This window comes from Panthera onca, chromosome D1 (assembly GCF_046562875.1).
Source record: "Panthera onca isolate mPanOnc1 chromosome D1, mPanOnc1 haplotype 2, whole genome shotgun sequence".
Lineage (NCBI taxonomy): Eukaryota > Metazoa > Chordata > Mammalia > Carnivora > Felidae > Panthera > Panthera onca.
Window position 1 is genome coordinate 39,246,137 of NC_138348.1, and position 26,404 is coordinate 39,272,540.

The window sequence follows — 26,404 nt, forward strand, 5'->3', positions numbered from 1 at the left end:
GAGATGAAATATCCACTAAGAAAGTAATGAACTTAAGGCTATAAGTTATCCCAAAGATACTATAGGTAGGCGGAGGTCAAGGTCAGAGAACGCCTGAGTGCTGAGAGTATTCTGTGAAAGAAATAGCGTATTTCTTGTCTGGTATTTCACAAACACATACCAGAAAAGCCTGGTGAATCATTATTGGCATGGACAATCAGAAGGATGCATCACTTATTTTACATACAACAGAGTATAATTACTTGGGTTGATGATAGATCCATCCCTATGTGGCAACGAACAGGTGCTACAACAGGCAACAAATAAACTGGGTGAAAACTGGTCTACAACTGTGCTTACCTCCAAGAGGGTAACTGCTCTGCCCTCTTCCCAATGCACAGATAGTCCTCTAGAGCAGAAGGAAAACTGTGAGTGCAAATAAACTTAGACTGGCTTTGCAAAAACAATATAATTGAATGCTATTGACAGAGACGATGATAGATGTGGGACTCAGTGACTCTTCATTCTTGACCATTTTATGTAACCTTGATATGTAATCAAGAGGGAGTATGTGATTACCTTATTTAATTACCAAGAATGGGATTGCCTGATGTTCTTGACATACACAAAAGAAAGGGAGCATCAGTAAGAGAAAAAAAAGATGGAAGAAACAAACACCAGCTCACTGAGAAAAGTAGTTTAAATGGCTTTTGAAAAACAGTGGAGGAATTAGATGAGGTCTTCATTGAGGAGTTATTAACAAACTTTGTACAGGATGGTTCAAATCATGGTAGGGTTGTTAGGGTCTTTACAGGCTTATTCTTAGCAGAAATTATTCCAGAAAATGTTATAATGTTACAGATACAGAATGTTACAGAAATGTAAGGCAATGAGATAGTGACCAAGGTCAGAAGGTAGACTGGGGAAGAAGTTAAAACAGCTGACTCATGACTCATGCACAGTGTTTACTGGGGGATATTCATCCCCTGGGTGAATTTTCCATTAAAAGTGACTTAATGTCCTTGCATTGTCTGGGAGTCTAGAAATATTAACAATATACTTTGATATATTTTAATTTTTAATGTCTAAGTATTTTATGTTCCTTATAAAATGGATTTTTATGTATTAATTGTGTATTCAGCACCTTGATAATTTTATTATTGGAATTATTTATAGTTTATTTCTGAAGTTCATATTTGCAAACATATTGTTAATGAGTAAGGATAGTTTTCTCTCTTCATTTCCAATTCTTATAGCTTTCTTTTTATTGCCTTGCTGTACTGGGATCTTCTTTACAGTATTAAATTGAAGAGGTGATGGCAGTTATCTCTGGCCTGTTCCTGAACTTAAAGCAAATGCTTTCAAAGCTTCATCAAGATATTGGCTGTAGATTTCTTTTTGTTTGTTTGTGTGTTTTGAGATACTATATATCATGTTAGAACATTCATTTTTAGCTCTAGTTTCCTAAGAATTTTAATACATTGATGTACTGAGTGGACATGGAATCTTATCAAACCTTTTTTTCTGCATCTGTTGAGATGATCTCAATAGATTGTTCTGGTTGATTTTCTTGTACTTAACCAACCTTGTATTCCTGGGATAAACTTTACCTTCCAATATATTGCTCAATTAGTTTTCTAACATTTTGATGAAGATTTTTGCATATATGTTCATGAATGAGTAACCTGTAATTTTCTGTTCTATTGCCTCAGTAGAATTTTGGTGTAAAGGCTATACTGCCCTCATATGTGGATGCTTGATTCCTGACAAAGATGAATGACACTGCAAAGTGGAAAGGAAAGAACAGTCTCTGTCATAAGCAAGACTGGGACAACCAAGTCATATGAAAAGATTATAAAAAAAAGAATAAAACTGGACCCCTACTTCATGCCATATACTAAAACAATGCCCAATACGATGCCTAAATGCAAAAACACCCACAACTATAAAGCATTTACAACAGAATATAAAAGAATATCTCCACTTGATCTTAGCCAAAAGGCCGAGAAGAGATATAAAAGAATATCTCAATAAGGTTTTGTACCCAACTCACAAATAGTGGCCTTAAACAAGAATGTTGCTACGTGAAAACTGAGAACATCAGTACCTCAAGACACTACGAAAGAGTAAAAAGGCAAGCAAGAATGAAAGAAGACATCTGCATTACATAAAACCTATAAATAAATAAAACTTTTAACTATATAAAGATCGCCTACAGATAAATGAGAAAAAGATCCAACTTAACAAAAATATGATAAAGATATAAACAGGTTATTTCACAGAAAAGGAAACTCCAAGGGCCAATATTCACATAAAAAGGTGCTCAGCCTCATTAATAATCACAGAAATGCAAATTTAAATTGCAATGAGGTGCTATAAGACCACCTGGAAAATTTTTTTAACGATAAGACAACGCCAACCAGAACTGTTATGTACAAAAAGTTCGTAACGGAATTGTTCATAATAGATTGGAAAACCCAAAATATGTCCATCAAGAACAGATCAGATAAATTGTGATATATTCATTAGTGGCTTTCTTTACAATAATAAACATGAATGAACTACGGTTAGACATAACATGAATGAACACTAAAAATAATGTTGAGCAAAACAAGCTAGACAAAAAGAATGCCTGACATATCATTTCATTTATTTAAAAATCAAAGTTTAGTAAACTAAACTATCTTAAATGGATGGCCATATAAGTGGCTAAAGTGTAAAGCAAACAAAGTGATTACCATCAAAGTCAGGACAGGAGTAACCTTAATCAGGATGGGCAGCATCTGACTAAAAAAGGGCAATACAGGTGCGTGGGATTCAAAAGTGAGGTAATATTCTATTTCTTATTATTTTGTGCATACTTATGCATATTATAACATTACTTATGGTTTATGAGCTTTTAATATGTATGTTATATTTCACACAAAAGTAAAAGAAAAGGATGCTTCCATCATATTTAGGTTTTATCAAAGAAATAGTTAATAAAATCCTTCTTAATAGAACTGCTGTAGTTGCTTACTATTTACTGAAATATTTATTAAGGCTCTAAGAATTACAAACACTTCAAAGGAAACAAAAAGTGAGCTTCTTAAAAGAGCAAAATGTTCCCATTGCCTAGAAATACCTTCGGAATGCTAATGCTGAAACAAGATGTGTTTTGTAAGAGGCCATCTGCTCAGGCTGTTTATTGTCTGCTACAAGTCATAATCCTACTTGCATCAGTAATTACTTGTTCAAATATAAATATAACAGGAAAGATTAAGGTTTCAGGCAATACACACACACACACACACACACACACACACACACACACACAAAGGCCATAATTCCCAGTAATTCTGTATTAAACAGCTCAACACAGATATCATTCACACAGATAACCTCTTTCATGGGACTGTTCGTCTTAATCACCACCTGATTTCCCATTCATGAAAAAAACTATACATTTTACTTACTTTTTCTCAAGTGGCTACTCACTAAACCTTTCTTCAGCAAAAAAGCATTCCAATGAATTCTATCTCTAGAATTACTTGCTCAAAAACTAGCATAGCTTTAATCTACAGAAATATAACATTGTAATAAAAAGGGTATTTTAAGTATGTCTCTTAACTAATCCAATAAGCACTGAAATCATCTATTTTTCTGAGTGAAAATTTTGTTAGGAAATAAGACAGGAAAGTATAGTTGTTCTAGCTGAAAAGTAGCAATTTAACTTTTATTTCATGATATAGGAACATGAGCAAGATTAATTCTTAGACTGAGCATGCAGAGATCAAAGACACAGTCCACACACTTAGGAACATGGTCTAAGGGAGACAGAACAGTAAACAGCATAGGGTACCACAGCAGCTTATATAAAAAGCCCTTAAGTGAGAGACATTTGAGTTTAACTAGGAAAAGACAGAGCACCCATGAAGACGTATATGGGTATGGGGATAAGGAAGTGCATACATCTTTGTGTGCACAAACTGCCTCTGTGTGTGTGTGTGTGTGTGTGTGTGTGTGAATGGAAGAGAAATGGCAAATTTGAAGAGCTATAAATAGTTCACAGTATGATTAGAGCAACAAAAGGTATATAGTGACAGGGTTGGGAGATAAAGGTGATATTAAAGAGTCTCGATTTTATTCCAAGACAATAAAGAGTCATTTCAGGATTTTTAAAATGGGAAACATAGGATCAAATGTGTAATGTACTTCTGCAAATGTGACTCAAAGACCTGGTCTAGGTCCAAAGAAGAGCATGGTCTAGTAGAGAAATGGACATGTAAGCGGCATAAAGTATGGTAGTTCATGCAATGAATACCTAGTCAAATAAGTGGCATTTAAAGTTTGTGACAAAATAATTATAAAGTTCCTCTAGAAGAATACATAAGTACTAGAGAAGGGCAGGGAGGGAATACCCTCATATAAAAATACACACGGTATATTACTTTGCTTTCATTTCACTATGACATCCAAGGGCAAATACTTCTCTTTTGTTCCCAAAGCAAACTGACAATAAATTAATATAAAATACAATAAAAATTTATAAATGCATAAAGATTTTAGAAGGTGATATCAAAAGCAAAGATTCTGATAATTTCATGGGAGAAAAGGGGGGATTAAATTACATTGGTAAATCTGATGGATCCAGTGCTCAGTGCACCTATCAGAGAAAATTAGAGTGGAGGTAGAAGCCATTCTTCACAACACAAACTCCTCGAGTCAAGAGGTATACAAAGTGGAAGTGACAAGAGCCTGAAAAATCAATGGAAGAAAGGGAGCTTCCCCTCCAATCCCATCAGAGACAAAACATATACCAGTTACCTTTATTAAAAAAACCTAATTCTCCATTCATAAATGCAAATAAAAAAACAAGGATTCTCAAACATATGAGACAAAGGGCAGATTAAGTACATCTCATGAAAAATAAACACTACAAGGCTGATCATTTCAAATGCAGGGCCCAGACACAAAGCCAAAATAAAGCTACTCAACGAATTGCATCCCTCCCGAATGTATCATTTGTGATTACAGATGTGCAGCTGTGGAATTACTAACATTGAGAACATTTATTGTTTAAAACGAGAAATAACTCAACTTCTAATACGATGAAAAAAAAAGATGAAAAGAATCATCTGGATTCAAGCAGAGACAATGGGTTTTCAGGTTTGATGATGATTTACCTGGCTTTCATGTTCAATGTTCTGGGTCTTGAAAGTTCATGAATTTATGAATTCATTCATTAAATAAGTATTTAAGTTGAATACCTATTATGTGTCATGTTACCCTTCCAGGTGGTTGGGACACATCAATGAACAAAACAGAGAAAAATTCCTGTCTAACCTTGAGGAGCTGATACTCTGGTAAGCTTCCATTTCTATGTATTTCATCTCCTGTGACCTAAGGCTTTAAAAAGCCTTACCAAAATATCGATAGTGATCTCTCATACTAGGATCACAGGTAATCTTAGTTTCTTTTTTATCCTCTCTTATGTGTTCCCAACACAAAATACATCCTTCCCCCACTGCCCCTTTCCTTTTTACTTAAAGGGGAGGAAAATTGAGCAGGGAAATCAGTCTGGCTGTCCTGGAGACAATGGATGACAGCTGCTGGGAGGCAAAGAGGAAGTACAAATAACCAAGCCAGTTACATGCAGCTGTATTAATTTAGGTGAGAAAAGTAAAAATGTGAATTAAGACAGATTTAAGAACCTCAATGGCAGACAAGGGATGGATCGAGACACATTGGGGATTCTTAATCAACAGGACTCTTTCCAATAGGTATGTTGGTAAAAAAGAAGCAAAGGTCAAGTATGAATCCTAGGTTTACAATTTTTACGTGTGAGAAAAGAGTCAATGCAGGTCTATTCCCTTAGTTCTTACTTATCTCTGTAACCATAGCAGTAATTCTCGGCCAAACTCTAACAAAACAACTGAACATTCACATAGTTACTGGGTAATGATACTATTCTATATGCGCAAAGCCATGGACCAAGCTAAACAAGGATGACAGCATGTTTAAAACAAACATGAATGTTCCTGATGGGCACCTGGTGTCTGACATGCATGTACACCATGGCGGGTCACATAGCAGGTGCTCGTGTGATCAGCTCTTTTTGAGAACTACAGACTCTAAGACTCAAGCACAATTCCTTGGGTAGAGACATCTCACATGTGTCTTTGAGTTTTGCATCCAGAGAGAAAAGTACATTTTGTGTGACTCTTGCAAAGAAAGGATTACCTGGGAGCCTGTACATGACTTATAACTGATAGATATCTTTTTCTTGCTGTCCCTGGACTGTGGCTTTTGCTGTAACAAATCTTAGCTGCGGATACAACTTTATATTAAGCTTTGTTCTTCCAGTGAACCACTGAACTAGCGGGTAGTTGTGAGAGCCCAAGCCAGGAGCACTGAGTGGACAGGAAATTAAGGGTTTAGTGGGGTGGGAGAAGAAATGAATTTAGTTTCCTTGTAAAGTGTCTTGATCACGTTCACTACCTTTAGTAGAATTCTGGTTTGTTTTTTTTTTAGCAGCAAATATGTTTTTCACCATTTCAGCCTCATCAGCAGTTCAAAGTTCTCTTCAGCTTTAACTTACTCTTCTATGTTATTTCCATGAAATTTAGAAACAAAATATGAAGGAACATCCCTTACTTCAAGAATTTTTTCCTGGTACATTTTGTGATCTTGTTCCAAATCTGACATAGTGGGGTCACCACTATCTTCAAAATCATTATGTTAAATTTGTTCTTCTCAAAGACCTGTACCAAGCATCTACTGTGATTCAGACATTTTGCTAGGTGTTAGGGATAAAAAGATTGAGAAGATATAGCTCCCATCCTAGAATCTAGAGGACACTTACATAAACACGACAACAGATCAAATATTCTCTAGGCTTTTCTTAATGTTTCATTTCTAACAGTATTCTAGATACAGGCAATATAAAAGATTGCATCTTTAATGTCACAGTGAGATTGAAAGTATTGCACTGCAGCTGTACGATGGATCAGCCTTCTCATGAAAGCTCCTCTGCAATAACATTCAGCGTCTGAATAATGAGCTATTCCATGGCTGAGGCAATGAGAAGCCAAAGGCAGCCGGGGTAATGGTAAAAGTATTACCAGAAGCTACCCCTGCTTCCTGAGGGCGAACACAGCATACGACTGTCTGCCACTGAATAGCTTTCCTATCCTTAGGTAAGTTTGTTTCTAAAATGATCATTCACTGCAGAGTTTCAAGTATGACAGTACAGATAAGAAACAATTTCTCATTTCCTCCATGTATCACTTTGAGTTCTATTTGCCCCTGTAATGTAACAGCTCTGAAAACCTGTATTTGATTTTATTCAAGTCTGCAACCTCAAAACTGCAAGCCTAACCTTAAGCCCTAATATATACATATATCTATATATTACATATAAGCCCTAATATGTATGTCAGTTTACATTAAAATCAATATTTACTCCATTCTAAACTCATTTCTTTAAAACATGAGGTCTCTCTTTTAAATTAAAAAAAAAAAGAGAGATACAAATTATTTTATCATTTTGAACACAATTCAAGGACTGTAAACTAACTATATTTAAAAGTAATGAAAAATGCATTTACAAGTGTCTCTCTGACTCTTAACAACTGAGAGCAAACTGAGGGTTGATGGGGGTGGGAGGGAGGGGAGGGTGGGTGATGGGTATTGAGGAGGGCACCTTTTGGGATGAGCACTGGGTGTTGTATGGAAACCAATTTGACAATAAATTTCATATATTGAATAAATAAATAAATAAATAAAAGTGTCTCTCTTTTAGAATTTAAAGTACTTTTTTATAGATGTAAGCTTACAGAGTTTTACAAAAATTCTGCTGTGTACACATTTCTGACAAAGAAGCCTCAGAAGAGCCAAAGACAACTCACAGCCTGCTAACTGGAAGAGCTGTTTTCACTGACTGATGATAGTTCCAGAAAGCCTCAATATACAACACAGACAAATATAAGAGACGTTGCGAGTAGATTTCAAGGAAAGAGAGTCCGTGCAGAAAAAAAACTGGCCAAATCTGGAAGTTTTATGGCACAGAAGAGTAGAGACTGTGAAAAAATGTAGAAAAGAGAGCTATCATATTTTGGGGGGACAACTACAATAAATGATTATTTTTATTTATTATTATAATATTATTATTATGTTTTTAGATTCTATTTTTTCAAGCATCTCTACACCCAATGTGGGGCTCAAACCTACAACCCTGAGATCAAGGGCCACATGCTCCACTGACTGAACTGAACCCCAAATGATTATTTTAGGCACCCCAAATGATTATTTTAGAAACATAACCAACAAACATAAAATATTATTTGGGGCACTGGTGCCAAGCTAAATATACCACTATTACTACTAACTAATATGATTACAATCACTGCTAAAATTTAATAAGCAGTCACATGCCAGACACTTTGCAAAGCACCATAAATGGATTCAATCCTTATAACAGTCTTAGGAGATAGATATCACCATCAACCTCATTTTATAAATGAAGAAACCAGAGACTAAAGAAGTTAAGTACTTTTCCCATTATCATGTAGCTAGTTAATCAAAAAGCCAAAATCAGAAATCAAGTCATGTGATTACAGATGCTGAGAGGAATATGCTATACTCCTCTTCAACTGGTAGAATAATGAGCCAGTAAATTGTGGGAATATTAACAGTAAACTGTTTCCTGCATATCCTTTTAGAGAGACATTCACAAACAGAAGAACAGAAGTTATTTCACCCAAGTATAAATTTCAAATTTTTAAATGGAAGACAAGGGAGAGATGCTTATAGACACTATGGAAGTAACTTTTTCACAATATAAAACAGGCAATGGATAATATCTCTGAAGAAATGGTATAATGTTGGCTTATCCAAAACAGAACTAATCTAAAGCAAAAAGGTTGGATTTTCACACTCTACAGATTCTTTTTTAAAATTTTTTTGAGAGCGAGTGCACACACGAGTGGGGGAGGGGCAGAGAGGGAGAGAGAGAATCCCAAGTAGGCTCCATGCTGTCAGCACAGAGCCTGACATGGGACTCAAACTCATGAACCATGAGACATATCATGACCTGAGCTGAAATCAAGAGTGGGATGCTTAACTGACGGAGGTACCCAGGTATCCCTCAAACTCTACAGATTCTAAGTAAAGCAAACTATTGACTGCAACTAACACATGCCCTGTAAGTAGTTAAAGGGAGATACAGCACAGTAAATTGACTGTGAGAATGAAGATGGAGTCGGGCTGCCTGGGAGCTAATCCTGGCTCCACTACAAATAAAGAGAGTAACTTAATCTCTGTGCCTCAATTTCTTAATCTCTATAATAAGGATAATAATATATTGTAATTATATCTACTGCAAAAGAAATTCAATAGAGAGTACTAAATTAACGTTAGCAATTTTTATTGTTAAAATGAAGCACCTAAAATTGAGTACTAAGTTATTTTCAATAAATGCTCTTATGCAAAAGTTCCACACACAGCAGCACTACATTTTATACACAATGAATATGAATATAATCACTACATAAAGATATTTCTAAAAAGTCAGTAGGAATTTTATGTGAAATAAAATGAAACAAAACAAAACAAAATAAAATGAGTGTTATTACTATCCTTTTCCTTTTCTTCCATAAAGAAATTAAAATGAGAACACATCTAGTCTCACTTCATAGAAATTAAAAATGACAAGTAAATGGACATGATCTTTTACAAGATAAAGCTTCTAATAGAAATGTCTTATGAGGGTGCCTGAGTGGCTCAGTCGGGTGAACATCCAACTCTTGATTTCGGCTCAGGTCATGATTTCACAGTTGTGGGGTCAAACCCCGGGTGGGGCTCTGCACCAGGCATAGAGCCTACTTGAGATGCTCTCTCCCTTTCCCCCTCCCCCATTTGCACTTCCTCTCTCAAAAAAAAAAAAAAAAAAAAAAGAAGGAAAGAAATATCTGACCATAATCTTACTATCCACAATAAATGTTTGATAATTCTTCTAAAACAGTATCTTCTTTAGTGTTTTTCATATTTGTTTGTATGGCAAAGCACAAGCAAGTGTAGGTACTCTTTATGGAACCTCAAAAATGATGAAGATGTCCATATGGTACCATAAGAACTAGGAAAAACTTTACCAGATTACAGAGTTGCGACACATATGCACATTCTCCAATATGAAAATCATAACCACAGAGGCGCCTGAGTGGTTCAGTGGGTTAGGCATCCAACTCTTGATTTAGGCTGAGGTCATGATCCCAGGGTTGTGGGATGGAGCCCCATGTCAGGCTCTGTGCTGACAGTGCAGAGCCTGTTTAGGATTATCCCTCTCCCTCTCCCTCTCTCTCTGCTCCACCCCTGCTCTCTCTCTCCCTCTCTCTCTCTCTCAAATAAATGAACTTAAAAAAAAAGAAAATCATAACCACAAACCTAGATCTATGAAAAATCTAAGCAAGATCAATGTAATGTTTTCATTAACATTAATTTGGCGCTTGTTAATAATAATAATAGTAGGTAACTTTCAAATACCTATTATGTGCCAAGCAATGTGCCAAAGAGGTATTTATATGTATATCTCACTTCTAACTGGTAAGTGAGACAGTACAGATTCAAACCAATCCTGACTCAAACCTTATACTCTTAACCACAACACTATACTTCTACATTATGCAATAATATCTAAAAACTTAAACATCTTAATTATACTTAAGATGTTTATGTATATTTTATGCTAACAAGGAAGAATTAACATTAATCAATTTTAAAAACAGAACATAAGTATCAATGGGAGGACCACTTAAGAACTTGGGCATTAAATGTATGCATGGTGATTAGAGTTAATAATATTGTATTTATATACTTGAAGGTTGCTAAGAGCATAGCTCTTAAATATTCTCACCACAAAAAAAAAAAAGAAATGGTAATTATGTGATGCAATTGAAGGGTTAGCTAACGCTATGGTGATAATTATACTAATACATAAAAATATCAATGCAACACAATGTGTATCTTAAACTAATACAATGCTATGTGTCAATTATATCTCAATAAAGCTGGGGGGAAAAGAGAATTACTGAGAAGCTCCTATTAGTGATTTACTCTGAAAATTACTCCTAAGTTCCAAATGTAAGGTGCTTTTAAGTACACAGCTAAAGATATCTAGTTCTACAAGCTGTAGTTCGAATAAAGGCCTTCTTACTATGACATAAGCCAGTCATAAAAATCAATCCTTGATTGATTAACCTAACTCCTCAGAAGTAGGAGATACTCTACTTATTTTAATTTTGAGGCACAAAGGTTAGTGCTATAAAAAAGGATACCCCTTAGTCTTTAGTCTGATTGATATTTGCTAAAGGAAACATAACTGAAATATTCAGTTTTGTAGTCTTCTAACAATTACTACGCTTATGTCAATAATTTCTAATTTTGTATTATTATTTTGGTTTAATTTTTTTTTTTTTTTTTTTTTTTGAGAGAGAGAGAAAGGAAGAGAAATCATGTGCGGGCACAAATGGGGGAGATGGGCAGAGGAAGAGAATCTTAAGCAGGCTCCACGCTAGGTGCAGAGCTCAATGGGGAGCACTATCCCATGACCCTGGGATCATGACCTGAGCCAATATCAAGAGTTGGACGCTCAACGGACCAAACCACCCAGGCACCCCTCTAATTCTGTATTATTATAATTAGCATATTTATAGCTATAACTGGAAAGACAGGAAATTATATAAAAGTAATTCCCATCAACGAGAACTGTGAAGAGATTATTCATAGTTTAAACATGTCTGGCTCAATATAACCTAAAATCCTATTATTTTGGAATGAATTTTTACTAAAAGACAAATGTCTTGAGTCTGCATTAGACAGCTATTAAAGACAAGAAGACCTGTTAATCATCATGTTTAAAAATAATCTTAAATCAAGCCTCAAAATACATCTACCTTATGATATCCATTGCCTGGTAAAGTATTTCAGATTGATCAACTCCAAGAACCTTCTTTGCCCCAGCTTTAGCTGCAAACATAGAGAGAATTCCAGTTCCACAACCAACATCCAAAACTACCTGGTAAAATAAAAAAAACAGGTATTATTGAAAAGGTCTAATATTTTTTTTTTTAATTTTTTTTTTCAACGTTTTTTATTTATTTTTGGGACAGAGAGAGACAGAGCATGAACGGGGGAGGGGCAGAGAGAGAGGGAGACACAGAATCGGAAACAGGCTCCAGGCTCCGAGCCATCAGCCCAGAGCCTGACGCGGGGCTCGAACTCACAGACCGTGAGATCGTGACCTGGCTGAAGTCGGACGCTTAACCGACTGTGCCACCCGGGCGCCCCGATAGGTCTAATATTTTAAGTTCTAATCACATATTATGATGTTTCTGGCAAGTAATTGATCACAATATTTTTTTGAAAATTTTAAAATGTTTTTTATGTATTTTTGAGAGACAGAGAGACAGAGAGCAAGCAGGGGAGGGGCAGAGGGCCAGGGAGACAGAATCCAAAACAGGCTTCAGGCTCTGAGCTGTCAGCAAAGAGCCCAACAAGGGGCCTGAACTCGTGAACTGTGAGATCATGACCTGAGCTGAAGCTTAACTGACTGAGCCACCCAGACACCCCAATTGATCACAGTATTTTAAAATTTTACTGATCAATTATGGTAGTGATTTCTATTTGAAGAAGCTGAAGATATCACTACAATGAGTTGTTTTAAATTCTTCTTCTTTTTTTAAACATAAGCTCTATGCCCAGCATGGGGCTTGAGCTTATGACCCCAAGATCAAGAGTCCTATGCTTTACCGACTGAGCTAGCCAGGTACATACACCAAGTTGTTTGCACCCCAACTTGTTTTAAATTCCTAACAGTCTTTTTGGCCATACTGGCCATATTCTGCTACAATCAGATGCAACAATGTAAATTAAGAGATGTTTTACACAAAATAAGCAATTTCTACAGACTTAACAGGGAAGTATTCTCTATTTTTTTTTACAAACTTTTTTTTTACATTTATTTATTTTTGAGAGACAGAGAGAGACAGAGCACAAGCGGGAGAGGGGCAGAGAGAGAATGAGACACAGAATCTGAAGCAGGCTCCAGGCTCTGAGCTGTCAGCACATAGCCCAACGTGGGGCTCGCTCACAAACTGTGAGATCATGACCTGACTTGAAGTCGGTCGCTTAACTGACTGAGCTACCCAGGTGCACCATAATATTCTCTATTTTTAATTTCCCCATTGCATGCATGCTCTAATTTAGGCTTAGTAGTTCTAAACTGTAGCAGAAATAAATTTCTCCAAGTTTGAGAGACAAGAATTAAGTTTAGCAGGAGAGCATCATCCAATACAACTAAAAAATGCTTATAAAAGAATCCTAGATGTAGAATATTGCCATACCCCCTCCATTTCCAAAATTAAATATTCAACTCACTTAAATAATACAGGTACAATAAAAACAAACTGGCTTCTAGAATTCAGCCATTTAAGAATATAAGTTTTTAAAAATAATACTCATTATCAATGGTGAAGGTAAAAAGAATCAAAGTTTAAGATGATGTTGGGGACAGGTAAAAAGCAATTATTTCCAAATCAAGAATTGCATGCTATTTCCAATATAGTATAGTGAAACCTGCCCCATTCAAAGTAAAAAACAAAAACAAATTACTGAGGAAACATATTAAACAAAATAGTCAGAGATACAGTATTTTCTGTGAAATGACTGCAACCTGCACTGCCTTAAATCTTTCAATATCAATGGCCTAAACTCCTATGTACTTATCTCAAAAAATGAAATTATTTCAGTATTCTCCTATAAATATTTGCTGAGCATCACTAAGTGCAATCATGATCACAGTGATGGGGTACAGCAACAAACAAGACCAAGTTTCTGTCTTAATGGAGCTACAGACAATGAATAAATAAATACAAAATAAGGTTAGCCAGTAGTGTTATAAAGAAAAATCAAGCCCCGGAATAGAAGTTAGAGCAGAGAAGAGGGGATACATACTTTAAGCATTTTAAATAGGTCTGTGAATACACCTCTGATATATGTGGGCTGAGAACTGAATGAAATAAAGGAATATGCCATGTAGAGATCTGGAGGAGTTTCTTCTAAGCAGTGGAGGATATTAACAGCAAAACACAAGATTCCAGGCAAAGCAAGAAGACCAATGTGGCTGAGCTGGGTGAGAAAAGGTTGCTCGATAGTGAGGTAAAGGTTAAGCAGAGGCCAGATCACACAGAACCTTTGGATTTTATTCTGAGTAATGGGAAGCTACCGTAAGAACAACAGAACTAGAATTAAAAATCTATCAAACCGTTCAACATTACTTTATTCTTCAGCTTGGTAATATAGGCCACATAGTTTAACATCAAAAACTGTATTTCTTATTTATCCTTCAAGAGAATTTTCGTGTAAAGATAATGTAACACATTTTTTCCGTCCCTTTTTTACATAAACAGAAGCATATTACACCACTGCACTTGCTACACACTGCTTTTTGTATTTAGCAATGTAATGTAGGGATCTTTCCGTATCAGTTTACAGAACTTCTTTCTCTCGTATGGGTGTAAAGGATTCTGTATTATGGCTATACCATAATCTAGTGATTTAGTTCTCTGATAGACATTTAGGTAGTTTTGAAATTTTGCTATAACAATCATTGCTGTAAATATAGCTTTATATCTAACCCCATTCACACATGAGAAAATCTACAGAATACATTTCTAGAAGTGAAAATACTGTGTCAAGAGAGAATATACATATTTATAATTGTGTCAGATATGACCAAACTACCTTCCATAGGGCAGTTCTGCTCATGAGGGCCCTAACCAGCAATGTTTAAGTGTTGATATCCTTACAGGTGAGACTAGCCTATGGACCATATGATCAAACTTTTGGCTTTTTGCCAATCTTGCAAGTACGAAATTATAATACACTGGCATAGTTATAACATGCATTTCCATTATCATGAGGTTTAGCATCATTCCTTATGTTGTAGAGCCATCTGTAGTTCTTTTTATGTAAAGTATCTACTTATATTCTTTATTTTTCCAGTGAGCTGTCTTTTTCTTATGAAATTTTGAATGAAAATTTTCTTATCAAATAACAGTTCTTTGTAAGTGAAGAAGATGACACCTCTATAATATAACCTGCAAGGTTTCTCTCAGCATATATTTTTGTGTTTCGATTCTGCTTATAGTGATTTTGGCTATGCAGAAATTCTTTACTTACAGTGAAACTCATTAATCATTTCTTTTATGGCTTCCTGCTGGATTTTGATTATAATTAGACTGACCTTCCCCATATTCTCTCCTATTTCATTCTATTTTATCCTCATACATTCTCTTCTAGTACATTTATGGTTTCATTAATATACTTTTTTTTTAGTTTATTTAGTTTTGAGGATGGTATTAGAAGATCTTTTTTTTTTTTGTACATGAATGTTCATTAACAACTTTATTTTTAAAACCCAAAAACTAAAACAAAATCTTAAATTTTCATCAACAAGTGAATGGATTAAAAAATGATTATATATGTACACAAGGGCATACAATCTTTTTCTGTAAAGAGACGAATAAAACATATTTTCAGTGTTCTGGGCCATATAGTCTCTACTCAGTTTTGCTGTTGTAGCATGAAAGTGACTATAAACAATAATACAAGCAGATAGGGATGGTCAGATTTGGCCAACAACAAGCTGAAGTTGGCCAACTGAATTGCCAAGGCTGGATGTATATACAATGAACTGCTACTCAGCAATAAAAAGAAACACACTACTGATGCATGTAATAACATGGATTAATCTTAATTATGCTGAATAAAAAAGAAAACATACTATATAATTTCATTTATAAAATCCTACACTTCGTAAACCAATCTATAGTGACATAAGGTTTATCAATGGTAATTGTAGCTTGGTTAAAAAAATTACTTAGATATGGTTCCTTCAGTTCTTTCAACATATTTACAATATTTGATTTAAAGTCTTTGGTAAACCCAACATCTGGGACAGTTTTTTGTTAAATATAATTTATTGTCAAATTGGCTTACATACAACACCCAGTGCTCATCCTAACAATTGCCCTCATCAATGCCCATCACCCACTTTCCCCTCCCCCTCACCCCCCATCAACCCTGTTTGTTCTCTGTATTTAAAAGTCTCTTATGGTTTGCCTCCTTCCCTCTCTGTAACTATTGTTTTTTCCCCTTCCCTTCCCCCATGGTCTTGTTAAGTTTCTCAAGATCCACATATGAGTAAAAACACATGGTATCTGTCTTTCTCTGACTTATTTCTTTTAGCATGACACCCTCCAATTCCATCCACATTGCTGCAAATGGCATGACTTTCTTCTTTCTCATTGCCAAGTAGTATTCCATTGTATATATAAACCACATCTTTACCCATTCGTCAGTTGATGGAGGCTCTTCCACAATTTAGGCTCTTTCCACAATTTGGCTATTGTTGAAAGTGCTGCTGTAAACATTGAAGTACAAGTGCCCCTATGCATCAGCACTCCTGTATCCCCTGGGTAAATTCCTAGCAGTGTTATTGCTGGGTCATACGGTAGATCTACTTTTAATTTTTTGAGGAATCTCCACACTGTTTCCCAGAGCGGTTGCACTAGTTTGCATTCCCACCAACAGCGCAAGAGGATTCCCATTTCTCCACATCCTAGAAGCGAGGATTTGGGGGAGGTAATTAGGTCATCAGGGCAAAGCCCTCGTGAAAGGAATTAGTACCCTCATAAAAGGGGCCCAGAAGATTCCTCTCTGGAGGAGGAAGGCATGTCTATGCCTGTGGTGAACTACAACACAAACCTTCACCACAATCAGTTAGTGCCATGATTCTGGATTTCCCAGACTTTTCACTGTGAAAAATCAATTTAAAAATTTTTAATTATAAGTCACTAAGTTCATGGTATTTTTGTTGTAGCAACCCAAATGCACAGGGATCTTGAACATTAAGTAAAATTTCTGTACATACTTTGGTCTACTTTTGGATTTTTATTTTGCTCCATTAATTTATATAATCATGTGCCAGTAACCATTGTAATTACAGAAGCTTTACAGAATGTTTTAGTATCTAAAAAGGTTGGTCCACTCTCTAGTCCATGCTCACTGCAAAATTTTTTTCACAATGTTTCTGGAAAATTTTGTATATTTATTTTTTAATAAGAACAAGAGAATCAACTTATCTAGGCTTTTTAAAAAGTCTTAGTATTTTTATGGGGATTGAACTAAATTATAAGTTGATACAGGGAAAATGGATAATTTTGAGTTTTCCTATTTAAGAAGATGGTAAAATTTTCAATTTGTTTAAATCATCTATCATATTCTTCAGGTTTAAAAAAAAAATTCTTTTTCATGTAAGTCCTACACGTTATTTAAGTTTGTTCCTATGCGTTTTATCTTCTATATTGTTTACTATTGTAAGTGGAGTCCTTCAATCCATTATGTCTTGAAAATATCATTTACAGAACTGACTCCAGAAGAGAGAAAATCTATTAAACAGCCTGATTTCTATTGAAGAAATAAAGTTGTTGAAAGGCTACCACTGTGTCTCCTATCCTGTGCCCCTCCAAGAAGAACAAGGCCCAGATGCTTTCATAGGGACAATTTGTTTCCTGCACATGTGGCCTGTCTGAGAGAGTCAACATATTTTAAGGTAAGTACTTTTACATACAAAAAAAGTTAAGAATTTTAAGACAGAAACTATGTATCATTGCAAACAAAAAGGAAACATTTTGTTATGTTACCAATAAAATGTGTTAACCATATCAGCAAGAAAATATTGTAATAGATAGTATGTATGCTTAGAGTATGGTTATGGTACATTATTTTGAAATATTATATGGCTAAAATAAAAATGGAAAAATATATACAACACAATCGTAAGTGATAAGTTTCCAGAAACTTTCACTGAAATAAGATATCTGCAAAATTAAAAAATTAAACCTAAATGGTCAGTGTGGAATTTAGATATTTGATACTATAATATTTGGCAAAGGTGACTGGGAATATCAGCACTCACATACTGTTTATGGAAAGACAAGCTGGCAGCACTAACTCCATCCAAGGTATAAATTACCTTTTTTTAAAAAGTAATTTATTTATTTTGAGAGAGAGACCACACAAGTGGGGGAGGGGCAGAGAGAGAGAGGAAGAGAGAAAATCCCAAGCAGGCCCCACTGCACACTGAGCCTGACACAGGGCTCAACCTCAGGACTGTGAGACCATGACCTGAGCCAAAATCAAGAGTCAGATGCTTAATTGACTGAACCACCCATGCACTCAATAAATTACTTTTTTGACCCAGGAAGTCCACTGTTAGGATTTTATCTTATTACCGGACTCTCACATGTATTTAAAACATTTTAAATATTTTATATTTTTATATGCATTGTTTCTAATATTAAAAATTAAAACTTACAGACATTCTTACATTGGACAAATGAGCCATTAAAAGAATGATAAGGAATCATCTCTCAGAAAAGTTGCTGAGTAAGAAAGCTAACAGAGAAGAATATATGTCATATACTTCAATTAGAGTATGTGTTCTTTTGTAACATGTACATATATACACACACACACATATATATAATTTGTATACATATGCATATATATAAAAGTCTTATTCAGTCCTCATCTTGCACATGAGGAAAGTGAGAGAGCTTTAGAGAGAGAAGGTAATAGGTCCCAGATAATATAGCTGGTAATTTGTAAAGCTGGCATGCAAACAAAGGTCAATCTGCTTCTAAAGCATATATTTAAAATATACTTTTAATTATGCATTAATGATATGTTACATCTAGCTCAAAATTAGGTAATTAGGTAAGAAACTAAAACTTAACAGAATCAAAGGAAGGCAGAAATGATAAACCAGCATTATTTTATAAAATAATGAAGTAATTTGAGTCACTTCTTCTAAAAAAAAAAAAAAAAAAGTAAGAAAGAAAGAAATAAAGAAAGTGAATCTATTTAACTGTGGATAATAACCAAAAGCATAGAGAAGGCACCTAACTGTGAATTTCTTCAATGTACTGCAAATAGAAATTAATTATGAGTGGGTGATAACACGGTTAAATGCCACCCAACGTTAAATTAAATCTGAGAAACCATATGGCCTCCACAGGAGCTTTGTGAATCAAAACCATATTCAGAAAGAAATGAAGGAGGGGCAGTGCCTGGGTGGCTCAGTCGGTTGAGCTTCCAACTCTTGATTTTGGCTCCGGTGGATCACAATTTCACGGTTGGCTGGATCGAGCCCCGCAGTCGGGCTCTGCACTGACAGTGCAAAGCCTGCTTGGGATTTTCTCTCCATCCCCCTCTCTCTGCTCCTCCCCTGCTCGTGTGCACACACATTCTCTCTCAAAATAAATAAACTTAAAAAAAAAAAAAGAAACCAAGGAAAGGAAGCAGGAAGCGAGGGATGGAGGAAGAAGAGAAGGAAAGGCAGAAGAAACAGTTTTAAATATTAGTACTTTTTTGAAAAATAAATCTCTACTATGCACTACGTAATATAATATAGAAGCTAGTGTATGAAGTTTGACTACCTGATGAGAAAAAGAAGCAAATAAAAACAATGATAATAAAACTCAGGTAAACAAGTCATTTCATAAATTTTTAAAAAGAATTAAGTAATTTTCTGTCATGGCACACAGAAATCATATAACCTATATATAAAAGATAATGTGAACTAAAGCATAACTAATGCATCTCACCCTAATTACTCATTCTAACATAATGGTGTTTTAAGTGTAGTGGCACAGGGTTAAAGGCACTCAACAAGGAGTAAGTTGTTTTTGTTTTAGTTGCCTGTGTTAGGGCAAGTCAATTAACCTACTAACCTCAAATACCTACATGTGCAAAAGAAGATAAATATTTGCCCTGCCCAGTTACAAGTTATTGTATACTAATAATGAGACAACATGTTTGAAAGCAATCTATAAATTATCAAGTGCTATTTAAATATATGGTAGTATATTTTCTAATTCTGTAGCCATAACATAATACAGTATCCCACATCATCTAAAAATATGAAAGCTCTAGATTATTTAATATTAATAATTACAGAAGATTAAACCCTGAAAGTGTTTTAGGGAATTAAAAATTGATAGGTATAATATTTTACATTATAATACATGTTTGAGAAGTCGTAAGTGCCAAGCAAAACTAATAACACATAGATAACTTACATGAAAGCATTTTAGACAAAGTGCTAAGGAAAAGTGCTCCCAACTTATTTATTAGCTGTTTCCTGACTTTGGCAGAGTTAATGTCTTCAGTCAGAACAGTAAGTAAAACACAAAATAACTGAAACATTATTATTTTCCACAGGCATGTATTTTGTCTGAAAATGTATAAAATATACACAAAACTTTTTTTTTTTTTTTTTTTTTTTTTTAAGATTTTTCATTTATTTTTATGGAGACAGCATGAGACAGCAGGGGAGGAGCAGCCAGAATAGAGAATACCAAGCAGAGTCTGCACTGCCAGCACAGAGCCCGACGCAGGGCTCGGGGCTTGAAATCACAAACCATGAGATCATGACCTGAGCCAAGATCAACTGTCAGATACTTAACTGACTGAGCCACCCAGACACCCCCTATACGTAACATTTCTATAATACTGTTGCAAACAAAAAACTAGAAGCAGAAAGTAACTATGTATATAAATTGATAAATCTAGTAAGATGTATTCTATATACACAGAAATATTCAGAATTATTTAATTTCTCAATGATTAATCTTCTGATTACAAATATTTGCGCTTTCTCGGGGTGCCTGGGTGGCTCAGTCGATTAAGCGTCCAACTTTGGCTCAGGTCGTGATCTTGCGGTCTGTGAGTTTGAGTCCCGTGTCAGGCTCTGTGCTGACAGCTCATAACCTGGAGCCATCTTCAGATTCTGTGTCTCCCTCTCTCTCTGCCCCTCCCCCACTCATGCTCGTGCGCTCTCTCTCTCTCAAAAATAAACATTAAAAAAAAATTAAAAAAAAAATTTGTGCCTTTTCAGTATATTCTTACATATTATAGGACAAAAGTCTATTCAGAAGCATACTGAAAAAGAAACTTCAACTTAATTTTACTTAATGAATTCATATTGTATTCATATCAAAAAGTATTAAGAAAAGATGGCTCAAAGACCATGATTTTACAATTAAAAAAAATCATAAAAGTTTTGAACCAGAGGGGTTAAAATGATTTCATTTTACAGATGAGGCCTAAAGAGATCCACTGCTTGTCTAAAATTATTATATATCTGCTTCCTGAGAAGCCAAGCAGGATTAAAAATGCCCAGACCAGTACATGCCTAATTTCTCCACAACATATTAATGAAAAAATAAAATAAAAATCTGGACATAATCTAACTATAAATATAAAGTGAAAATTTTAATGGTAATATATTTGTTTCGCTGGAAACAAAGTCGGTTTTTAGACATGTAAGATAAAATGTTCCAGCACTTGGGTATAAATGTAAGAGCCAACTATAAAAAAATTCTTAGTCTCTGCTGTAATAACATATAAAAAGCATACAAAAAAGCTGAATTCAAAGAACTGATAAAAACTAAGATTTTAAAAATGAAATCACCTATTTATCTATAGAGGGGGATCAGCAAATACAAAGAAACACATACCATCATAAACCTCTCATGTTAGGTAATGCTTTGTTGGCCAAGAGAGCAGAGTACCATATAAATTTCAGCTGTCGGGGCACCTGGGTAGCTCAGTCGGTTAAGCCTCCAACTTCTGTTCAGGTCATGATCTCGCAGTTTGTGGGTTTGAGCCCCATGTCAGGGGCTGTGCTGATAGCTGTCTGTGCTGACAGCTCAGAGCCTGAAGCCTGCTTCAGATTCTGTGTTTCCCTCTCTCTCTTCCCCTCCCCAGCTCATGCTCTATCTCCAAAATAAACATTAAAATTAAAAAAAACAAAACAAATTTCAGTTAACTCAGCTAAGTCATAAGTGAAACACTGCTCTTGGGAAATAGATATGGAAAATGAAAAGCCTATCCATATTATATTCCAAAGAATATAAGAATCAAGGAAAGAAATTTTTCAAAATATAAAAACTGTTATTCATTGCTGCAATATCATGTGAAGCTTATGAAAGAGCTTGGAGAAGTACCTTCTAAAGTGAAGGTGAAGAAGGAATTATGAAAAGCTGATACGTAATCAATACACATGTTCTTGATGTGGAAAGAGTGGAGGAAATTCCCAAAGATATACATGTGGCAGAGATGATATCTGACTAAATTAGTGGACTAATTTCCAATAAGGAAGAACAGAAAACCTGAACTTTTAGGTCAACATGCCATCGTAGAAAGGGAGGGAAGGAGGAGGTGAAGTGAAGAAGAAAAAATGAACACAATTCACAGGGAGGAAAAATAAATGACACAAATTTCAAACAGACACACACACACACACTGTGTGAAATTTCATCTTTGACATAACCTGAAAGAGTATTAAGACTAATGGTAAGATATAACGTGTCTCATAAAGGAGTAAATGAGATCTGAAAAGAAAGCACGTAAGTCCTACCTTACAATATTTGCCCCTACTTATTAATAACTTCCTAAAATTATTATTTTTTAACTAATTAACACAAACTAGAGTAATCATTAAAAGTACACTTTGGTATGGGGCTTATCTGATACATTGGAAATTCATAGGCATCATAGTAAATCAAAAATATGGTTTCAGCAACATAATCTGGATAAGCAAAGTTTAACTAAAACCACATCACTGTAATTAATGAATTTCAATTTAAAAAATCAGTATACTGAATGATAGCATCGATGAGCATGCCTGCTATCAGTATCCTGCACCACAGAGCAGCATCGTTAAGTCTTCCATGAAATAAAGCCAGAGTGCACTGAATCAACTGCTATCACAACGATGACCCAAGAGGGGACTTCTACTACCCAAGATCCACATGAAATGTGGCTATAATTCTGTAACCTGTGCTACTCACCTTGTCTTTGAAGATATGTGGATTTTGGTATATAAAATCTCGGTAACTTTCTGTTCGCACTTTGTCCTAGAGGGGAGAGAAAAACATTCTGTTTACAGGATAGACTAAAAATATAAAACGTTTTAGGAAGCTATTTGTTATTTTATCACAAATTGCTAATTTCCATAGTTATTTTTTGCTTGGAAAGCCAAGCTTAATTTTTTTGTCCTAAAAGGAAACAATAAAAAACCAGAAATACCAGCAACACCCAAAGGACATGTTTCAGAAAATCACTAAAAGTCAAACAGAATCGAAGTTCTTAAAAGATGTATACATTTTTTGTCTTGACATGCATTGTCATTATAAGACTTCAACTAATAATTAAAGCTAATAGAAGATGAACATGATGTCTTGCTCCTTTCAATAGAGGCTGACTCCTTGTAGTAGAGGGACACTGCTATGTTAAATGTTAAAATGCTGTATCAAAACATGGGAGAAAAATACCCAAAACAGATAAATGTAAAACTTACAGTTACATACAAAAAATGAATTTACACTGAGTATGGTTATTCTAAGAAAGTCACCGATCAGCACCTATCTGATTTATAATCTTGTTTTGTTTATAGAAATGTCTGTTGTAGGAAACGATGCTTAAAAGCCTGTAATCCTGAAGATAAATCATTGGAGCCCTGCAGCCCACATTTATGAGCCTTCTCCACTCTGAAGTCTCACATGACCTGTACCTAAGACAGGCATCGAATGTGAACACTTAGGTTCGCTCATGAAAAGAGCAGATTCCCTTTTAAATTACTTCAGTTGAGACCTACAAAGACAGCGAATTAAGCAGGAAGGGGCTCTGCTGCCAAGTAAATAAAATGAGCACAATAAAAAGAGGTCAGCAATTCCAGTTTGGGGTTTCACACCAGGTAAAAAGAAATGTTACACCAAGTGCTACAATATCAAAATTTCGGCAATACATATACTTCAAAAGACATTTTTAAGCCAATACTGGGAAATTTTTTATTAAAAAAATATAAAGAAGTTCTCAGATTAAAAGCCATGTAGTTTTTACTTAATTACAGGATATAAAAATGGGGAGGTGCACAATTAAAATTCTGTGTTTTCTGTTGGAATTCTGATTGCTTCACAAACAAAAATTTTAAATCAGGTTTATTAATCCTTTCCCTGAAGTTATTTTAATAATTACTGAGAGAATCCAATGTTTAAATAAACTCACACATGTTAAATAATGAAAAGTCTCTTTAAAAAAAATATACCATTCCATACATTTTTGGGTCATTTTTATACTCTCCATACACTACAAGCGGTGATTTTCTGCTGCGTGAACATCAGCCCGTCAGCTCTCGCCAATCACACCGCCTCACCACTACTCCAACTTCATCACTCGCACCCCAACTCCTGTCCTAAATCCGTGCACCACTGCTCCCGCAACTGCAGTCCTTCGTCTCCTCCATGCCGGGCTCATCCTACAGATTCATGTGCTTTCGTTCACATGCTCACCCTGCTGCAATAAAATCCAAAGTATACCAAACACAGTGCCTTGGACATAGCAGAGTTTCAATTTAATAACTGAAAAAAAAAATCCAGTGAACATGAAAATGCAAGAAATAAAAGACTAGCACTCCTAACCACTTCTAAGAATGTATTCTCAGAAAAGACTAACACTTCAATACAGAATAAGGCAATAAATAGAAATTTTAAAAATTACCGTTTTCACCAACCTATTAAAACTAAGAAACACACAAGAAAAATAGAATTACTAAGAAGCAAAACAATCTTTTAAGACTAGTCAAGTCCCATGGAATTATTCCTACAAATATAAAAAAAAAATATTAAAAATGAGACTACAGAAGAGTTACATAGCATAAATTTTATGTACACATAAACAGCAGTGTGTTTCAAATGGATAGGCTGATGAAGGGGGAGGGACTGCACAAGTCAGCTGCAGACACCATGAGAAGAATGCGGTAAAGAAAAGTTATTTAATGGTACTATGATCTGTGATAAACGTTCACCAGGATGAACAGTATTTTTCTTGGAAAAAAAGAGAGTGATGCATCTCAGACTTACAACATTAGTCAACAATGACTTCAGAAAGATAAAGTGGCGAAGGATTTTGTAAGTTCATGTAATCCATCCCTCCACTGACTGTATCTCTGGAATTCAAAACCATTATCTTCATCTGAACTCCAGAAAGTAAGATCACAAAGTACCTTTCTTTATAATTATAATCACAGCATATGCCAAAACAGTGTCATTGAACTATCTGAGGCTAAGCAACCAAAAATCGAAATACTATTCCTATAAAAGCAAGGCCAGTTCTGAGCATTAAAATAAGTTGTATACGTGTTTCTCCATTCTAAGTTCTTGACAAAGATCAAGTGAGATCTAGTAGCACAACATTAAATAGATTATGTATGCTAAAAAATGTTTTGATAAGAAACAAAATATTTCTCGATACACAGAACATTTCCTACTCATCCACAGCACATAGCTTAGCAAAATATAAAATGGATAAATAGTTCTCTTTGCATGGAGCAGACACTTACTTCCTATGAACACTTAATCAGGTCATCCCCAAGGAGAGGTAAGTACGTTGTGTAACAGCTAACAGGAAGTGAGGCATGGAAAACTGGATTGATAGGAATTCTTAAATGATTCTCTAAAATGAAAAAAGTAGCACTGGAAACTTCAAGACGGAACTTCTTAAATCCACGTGTATGTCAAAATGACTTACAGATATACGATCAGGTGTGAAAATCCTCTAGTTATGGACATACAGCTACAAATGTCCACGACAGACATTTGGAAGTAAGTACTCAAACTGGACTTCCCTGATGACTGTACCTAGGACACTTTTATGTACTACCTACTTGAAGTCTCAGTAATCTTATCTGTCAGAAAATCCAACACAGTTTCCATACCAAAGCCATTAAAGGTTCATGGCATTTAAATTGATGGGGTGATTTAAAATGACAAACATGGGCTTAAGTGAATTCCTTAAAAAGAAAAATTCTAGATGCGGTAAAATTAATTTTAACAAAGGACACAGAGCAAATCAATTTTTTTTAAACAAACTCACTCTGGACTTAAAATAACTTATCATTTATAAGATAACTGTTATTTGTAATGCTATGCCATAACTCAAGTGACAACAAGAAGTACAACCGTGACATGTCATTGGTAAAGAAATGACATGACACTACTTTAAAAGACCCCAAGTAGTTACAATTACTATTAATCAGCAGCCCTCCACTCTGTGATCTTGCAAATCTGACTCAATAAATACATACATGTTATTAAATATCCCTGGTTATTTTAAATGCATAGCTGTCAGGGGAACATGGTCTTAGGGCTTCCATAAAATAAAACAATCTTGTGTGGAAGGATTTACGAATGAATTTTTTGCTGGCTGGTTTTAAGAAAAGGTAGTGGCCTCCAAAAATGCACAGAGATGAACATCTAACATT

The 26,404-nt window shown here is 35.1% G+C and overlaps 1 protein-coding gene across 1 annotated transcript in view; it reads right to left on the bottom strand.

The window, feature by feature from the left end:
- Window positions 1–26,404, bottom strand: part of PRMT3 (protein arginine methyltransferase 3) — a 138,798-nt gene that overhangs the window by 97,385 nt on the left and 15,009 nt on the right. The window contains exons 8-9 of the mRNA XM_060606210.3: window positions 22,935–23,000; window positions 11,910–12,031 (exon numbers count right to left, since the gene is read on the bottom strand). Coding sequence (XP_060462193.2) covers window positions 11,910–12,031; window positions 22,935–23,000 — 188 coding nt within the window. The remainder of the gene's footprint in view (window positions 1–11,909; window positions 12,032–22,934; window positions 23,001–26,404) is intronic.